General features: G+C 38.5%; 1 protein-coding gene across 1 annotated transcript in view; it reads left to right on the plus strand.

Moving 5' to 3' along the window:
* Positions 1-2,230, plus strand: part of LOC132427714 (serine/threonine-protein kinase MRCK alpha-like) — a 45,040-nt gene extending 42,810 nt beyond the window's left edge. The window contains 2 exon segments of the mRNA XM_060015370.1: positions 168-252; positions 2,100-2,230. Coding sequence (XP_059871353.1) covers positions 168-252; positions 2,100-2,230 — 216 coding nt within the window.
* Positions 2,231-7,389: the final 5,159 nt, after the last annotated feature.

The following is a 7,389-nucleotide window of genomic DNA, read 5'->3' on the forward strand; positions in this document are numbered from 1 at the left end:
AATTGATGTTTTTGGGGTCTTTTTTTGAGACTACATTATTCTGAGGGGGGGAGTTTAAGTAGAATATATTTATTCTTAATTCTTTATATGTAAGAAAATAGTCTTATAACTTAATTTTAAAAAAGTATTCATTGAAATGGTAATCTTGTGTTTTTTTATTATTTTAGGGTCAACGCTTGAATAGTGAAGGATTCCTAAATATTTTGCTTTTGGAGACAATTAGATTAATATATTTCAAAAATAAGAAGACAAGTAAGAAATGACTTCTTCTTAGTAGAAGTACTTCTAAGAGATCATGTCTCTAACTGAGTGTCCAAGGTCATAGAGCTAGTGAGGGTCTGACATGGACACCTGTGCCCTTTACACACAGTCCTGGGATGCTCTCCTTCATCCTCGCATAGCAGTAGAGATAAAAGCATTTACTTGTGGCACACTCCAGCTATTTTTAAGCAGGACTGATGGTTGGACATAAGCACCTGGAAACACTAATCTACCATTTGAATGCTCACTGTGAAAATTCATTCACTTCCCAGCAGGCTGTGCGTCCAGATGTGCTCCAAGCTGCAGTGCACACGGGGGAAGCAGATGCGGCCCACCCCACCGCCCTGCTCCAACTTCTCCCGCTTACATTTTAGACTCTAGCAGATTTGGAATGTGAGAAAAGCCACAGGGATTCATTTATCTTTCTTTCTTATTTTATTCATAGCATGGAATACTTAATGTAGCAGAGAATTAGTTTGCTAGGGCTGCTAAAAAGTGCTACAGGGCTGGACAGCTTAAACCACAGAAATGTATTGTCTCACAGTCCTAGAGGCCAGAAGTCCGAGATCAGGATGTCAGCAGGGTTTGTTCCTTTGGAGGGCTGTGAGAGAAATCCTTTTCCTGGACTCTCTCCTAACTTCTGGTGACTTGCTGGCAATCTGTGTGTTCCTTGGCTTTTACATACATCACCCCTGATGTCGGCTTTCATCTTCATGTGGCATATTCACTGTGCATGTCTGTGTATGAATTTCCTCTTTTTATAAGGACACAATCAGATTAGCCCCCACCCCAATGATTTCATCTTAACTTGATCATCTGCGAAGATCTTAATTCCAAATAAGTTCACATTCACATGCTCTGGGGGGGTTAGTATGACATATTTTGAGGGGACACAATTTAACCTATAAGAAGCTCTCTTATTTTCTTTTTGTAGTCTAATACAGTTTTGAGTGTTTCTGGGTGACATTTTGTTGACTTCTAGATATTAAGAACTTAAACAGAGTAAGTCTTGAGTCTAAAGAAGGTGCATCTTTCCCCAAGATCAGAAGAGGCAGCAAGTAGAGAATGACTCTTACCTCCAGCAGAGAAGAAGAAGAGAATGACTCTTACCTCAGCACATCTTCCTCCAGCAGTGGACCTCAGAAATACTTTGCTCAGTTTCAATTATTGTAATTGTTTTCATTTACAGAATGACTGGCCCTTTATGCTTGCCCCTGAAGCATAACAGACAGTTTTGATACCCTTTAGCCACAAAAATCTTATAGGAGAAAAACATAGCATAGAAATGTGAGGGCAAATCAAAGTGGAAAGACACCAACATGATTGCCCTCTCCTTCTGGTGAAATGATGTCATTTTATAGATAAGAGTCGCAATAAATTCATTTTTAAGTGCTGCTTACATTGAACATTAAATTCTGTTCATTAATACTCTGTTTTAATTCTTGAGAAATTTGCCATATTCATCCATTTTTAACTTTAAAAAATCAGAGCAAGGGGCTTCCCTGGTGGCGCAGTGGTTGAGAGTCCGCCTGCCAATGCAGGGGACACGGGTTCGTGCCCCGGTCCGGAAAGATCCCACATGCCGCGGAGCGGCTGGGTCCGTGAGCCATGGCCGCTGAGCCTGCGCATCCGGAGCCTATGCTCCGCAACGGGAGAGGCCACAACAGTGAGAGGACCGCATACCGCAAAAAAAAAAAAAAAAAAAAAAAAAAAATCAGAGCAGTATGATATTTGTGCAGTTAATTAACAGTTGTAAAATTAACATGAGAAACTGGATGGGAGGCCTCTTAACAGTTTAAAGAATGACATTGGGTTTTTTTGTTTTAAAATACATATAGATGGAGAGGAGCTGGTATTTCCCAAAACATCAGATAATCAACAGAAGAAAATGGTCCGACACCACAGCAGCAAGCATCATTATTCCTTCTGGGTTCCCAGAGGGAAAGGGATGCTACTGAAGGGGGGATGACCACCCTCTCACGTGTGGTCCAGAGGGACCACTTGAGGACCATGTGATATTTGATGTAATTTGGAAGAAAAAGAAATAAATCTGTGAAACTCAGGTGGAGACATCTGTTTGCAGCAGTGTTATGTTTATTTTTCTGTGCAACTTTAAAGAAAACATTTATGTAGTGAGTATGAATGGAAGTGTAATACGTGGATATATTTCTCTGTGAATGTGGAATAATTGGAATTCAGTACTTAAGCCTCCACATAATGCAAATATAGAACTCGTGTATACACACCATAATGTATGTCACTGAAGCATTTTGCAAAGGAATAAATAGTACTGAGCTGCATGTGGATTGATTACTCTCTGACTCTGGAGATGACTTCCTTTGACTTTATAAAAGAACTTTCATTCTCTTATTGCCTATTACTTGGTGGTAATTTCTATAACTAAGTGGAAAAATAAGCTGATCTTCTTTGGATTACAAATAAAAACTTCTCTAGAGCAGTGCTGTTTCTTTTAAAGGAGCCGTAATTATATGAAAAATATATAATAGGGCAGAGCCTCTTTGATGTCTGTGGCTGTTAAATGCCATGTGATTTGTACCAAAAACTTTAAGATACTTAATTTTTTAAAAGTATCTGGGAAGCACAGAATAACTGAATATTCTCTCCATTCACCAAATTTGTAATTGGATATACCTATCAGTTGCCCTTGAAAAAGTCACCAGTACAATTTTGTCTTTGTCTTTTAAAGTTGATTGCAGTAGCATCTCTGTTGATTAATACCTAAAGTAATAATTTTTAATAAAGTAGTACTTTTGAAAATGAGGCTGAAGATCTTCTGATTTCAAACATGAGAATTCATGAGGGATTCATCTAAATTGACTGTTTCCTTTTTAAAAATTTGTGTTTTCATCTTTATTGGAGTTTAATTGCTTTACAATGTTGTGTTAGTTTCTGCTGCACAACAAAGTGAATCAGCTATATGTACACATATATCCCCATATGCCCTCTCTCTTGCATCTCCCTCCCACCCTCCCTATCCCACCCCTCTAGGTCACCACAAAGCATCGAGCAGATCTCCCTGTGCTATGCAACAGCTTCCCACTAGCCATCCATTTTATATTTGGTACTGTATATATGTCAATGCTACTCTCTCACTTCGTCCCAGCTTCCCCTTCCCCCACTGTGTCCTCAAGTCTGTTCTCTAAATCTACGTCTTTATTCCTGTCCTTCCCCTAGGTTCTTCAGAAATTTTTTTTTAGATTCCATATATGTGTGTTAGCATACAGTATTTATTTTTCTCTTTCTGACTTACTTCACTCTGTATGACAGATCTAAAGCCTGTCCACCTCATTACAAATAACTCAATTTCGTTCCTTTTTATGGCTGAGTAATATTGCATTGTAAATATGTGCCACATCTTCTTTATACATTCATCTGTTGATGGACACTTAGGTTGCTTCCATGTCCTGGCTATTGTAAAGAGTGCTGCAGTGAACACTGTGGTACATGACTCTTTTTGAATTATGGTTTTCTCAGGGTATATGGCCAGTAGTGGGATTGCTGGGTCATATGGTAGTTCTATTTTTAGTTTTTTAAGGAACCTCCATCCTGTTCTCCATAGTGGCTGTATTAATTTACATTCCCACCAACAGTGCAAGAGGGTTCCCTTTTCTCCACATCCTCTCCAGCACTTACTGTTTGTAGATTTTTTTGCTGGTCATTCTGACTGGTGTGAAGTGATACCTCATTGTGGTCTTGATTTGCATTTCTCTAATGATTAGTGATGCTGAGCATCTTTTCATGTGTTTGTTTGCAATCTGTATGTTTTTTTTTTAAAGAAAGACAGAGCTGGAGGAATCAGGCTCCCTGAATCAGACTAAACTACGAAGCTACAGTAATCAAGACAGTATGGTACTGACACAAAAACAGAAATATAGATCAATGGAACAGGATGAGAAGACCAGAGATAAACTCACATACATATAGTCACCTTATCTTTGACAAAGGAGGCAAGAATATACAATGGAGAAAAGACAGCCTCTTCAATAAGTGGTGCTGGGAAAACTGGACAGCTATATGTAAAAGAATGAAATTAGAACACTCACTAACACCATACACAAAAATAAACTCAAAATGGATTAAAGACCTAAATGAAAGGCTAGACACTATAAAACTCTTAGAGGAAAACTTAGAACACTCTATGACATAAATCACAGCAAGATCCTTTTTGACCTACCTCCTAGAGTAATGGAAATAAAAACAAACAAACGGGACCTAATGAAACTTAAAAGCTTTTGCACAACAAAGGAAGCCATAAACAAGACAAAAAGACAATGCTCAGAACAGGAGAAAATATTTGCAAACAAAACAACTGACAAAGGATTAATCTCCAAAATTATATAAGCAGCTCATGAAGCTCAATAATGAACAAAACCAATCCAAAAATGGGTGGAAGCCCTAAATAGACTCCAATGACTGTCTTCTGTTCTTTCCCTTTTTCACCAATAGAGAAGAAGTGGTGCTGGAGACAGCCCCACCTGAGACTGGCCTGTTCTCATGCCTGAGGACTGAAAAATGCACTAGTTTCCAGACATGTATTTTATGGCGAGGTATTTTTATGTATGCAATAACTAGTCTGGTTGCTTCTGATTTTTTTTCTATGAAAAATTCCTGGTTTCATCTTTACTAAAAATATTAACATTAATAATTCAAATCTGTTTAATGTCTTATCTGTTGGAAAGTATTTTATTTTGAGAGTTTTCTGTGACAGGAACAGCCAATTGGGGTTTTATTTTAATAGTAAATTCATAATCATGTCTTAAAGTAAAAATAATAATAAGTGAAATAATAATAAAATTCCTTATGTTTGAATCTCATTCCTTTGAGGCAAGGAAATTAAGAAGTATTTACATGATATCTTCCACCAGTTTAAGCAGTTTTTCTTTTTTCTTTTTTCTCACTATCTGTATACTCTTGAGACTTCCTATGTGCATTTGATAATGCTGGTGTTAGGATTTTCTGACTGCTCTGCAATGCCTATATTTCTGGGTTGGAGGATTTTCAGAGGTTTCTCTGGACAGGCAAGGAAGGGGAGAAGCTTCTTTGACTCTTCACATCAAAGAAGGAAGGGAGAAAGACAAATATCATATGATATAGCTTATATGTGCAATCTAAAAAAAAGGGTACAAGTGAACTTATCTGCAAAACAGGAGTCACAGATGTAGAAAACAAACTTATGGTTACCAGCGGTAAGGGGGGAAGGGATAAACGGGGAGATTGGGATTGACACATACACTCTACTATATATAAAATAGATAACTAATAAGAACCTGTTGTAGAGCACAGGGAACTCTACTGAATACTCTGTAACGGCCTAAATGGGAAAAGAATCTAAAAAAAAAGAGTGGATATATGTATATTTATAACTGATTTACTTTGCTGTACACCTAAAACTAATACAACATTGTAAATCAACTATACTCCAATAAAAATTAAAATAGAAAAAGAAGGAAGTGAGATGGTGAGGGGTGTGATGAGAGAGGGAGGGCACTAGGAAATCCATCTTCTCTGGAGCTCCTGCTCTCCGAGTTCCCTGCATACTTCTCCCAGCTGGTTTCACTGCTCTCTCCTTGGTGAAGTAGGCCTTTGGCATATGATCTTAGCATCACCTGGGTAACAGTCTGTATCTAGGGCAGTGGTTCTCAAAGAATGGTCCTCTGACCAGCTGTGTCAGCCTCACCTGGGCACATGTTAGAAATACAATTAAGAAATGGGAGAGGGGCAGCAATCTGTGTTCTCACAAAAATAAATAACATATAAATCAAATCAGATTTCAGGAGGAAACAAGAGAGAAAGGAATAGTAAACAGGACAATCTTGGTATATATGCATAATTATGACTTAATAAATAAGAATATATGAGTAGTATTTTATATCACTCATGTTACAAATAAGAATTCTTGAAAGAAAAGTGATGTGGTATACAGCTAAGTTTAGTAACTGACCAAATAGGAAATAAAGACTCCAAAAGATCTTTGGAGATCTTTTTAGATAGAAGCCTTCTAATTGTCTCCTCCAGAAGATTATTTTCATTAACAGGAGCATGAATAAACAAGCCATGAAATATTCAAATAATAGGTACTACTAAGTAATCAAAGGAACTACTGATCCACAACGCTGTGGATGAATCTCAAAAACATTATGTTGAAACAGAGGAGCCAGAAACACAAAAACCAAACAAAATGAAAAACTATGAGACATGATTCCATTAATATGACGTCCAAAAGCAGGCACACCTAGTATATGGTGACGGAGGTCAGAGGAGTGCTTCCCACTGCGGAGGGGAGGGGTAGTTATTAATGGCAAAGGGGAATGAAAGAAATTCCTGGGGAAGGAAGTGTTCCACATTCCACTCTGGGTGGCAAATTACATAAGAGTGTAACCGAAAGTGGGGTCCAGCTTCTCGCTGCTCAAAAGCCAATAAACAGGCAAGGTTGGTGGAAAGGAAAGTTTGCTTTATTTTGGATGCCAGCAACCGGGGGTGGACACCTGTCCAAAGGCTGAATCCCTGTCACTGACAGTCAGTGGGAAACAGCTTTTATAGAGAGAGGGACGGGGCTACATGGAGAAACAGCACAGTCATCTCTGACAGTCATCTTGAAATTGGTCATTGGTGGTCTGACCAGCGTCATCTTGATTGTTTTAGGTACAGTTAATCTTCAGTTCCAGGGTTGATTTGTTTCCATTTCTTTGAGGCCAGTTCTCAGAATTGTGGCAGCTTATGTCCTGGCTACAGCCTGGTCATTATGTAGTTAACTTCTACCTGGTGGGGGTTTCAGTATCCATAAGACAGCTCACAGGACATGGCTCAGAATATTACCTGAGACCTTAAGGAGGAACTGAATGTCCTTGACTATGCTTCATGACTAAACTATTATTATTTTGTCTCCTTTGACAGTTTTCCTTTGTTTCTGCATTTTCCCACTTCTCTGATTAAACTTATTCCTTGGGTAAAGTTTTTCCACAGACAAAAGCAGGCTGAGGATGTGGCGAGGTGGGGGAAGGACCATAGGGTCCTGCTCCGTTTCAGGAGTGCACGTATGGAAAAGTTCATCCAGCTGTAGATTCAAATACATGCCCTTTCGTGCTATTTAAGCCATATCTCTATTAA

Source organism: Delphinus delphis, chromosome 6 (assembly GCF_949987515.2).
Source record: "Delphinus delphis chromosome 6, mDelDel1.2, whole genome shotgun sequence".
NCBI lineage: Eukaryota > Metazoa > Chordata > Mammalia > Artiodactyla > Delphinidae > Delphinus > Delphinus delphis.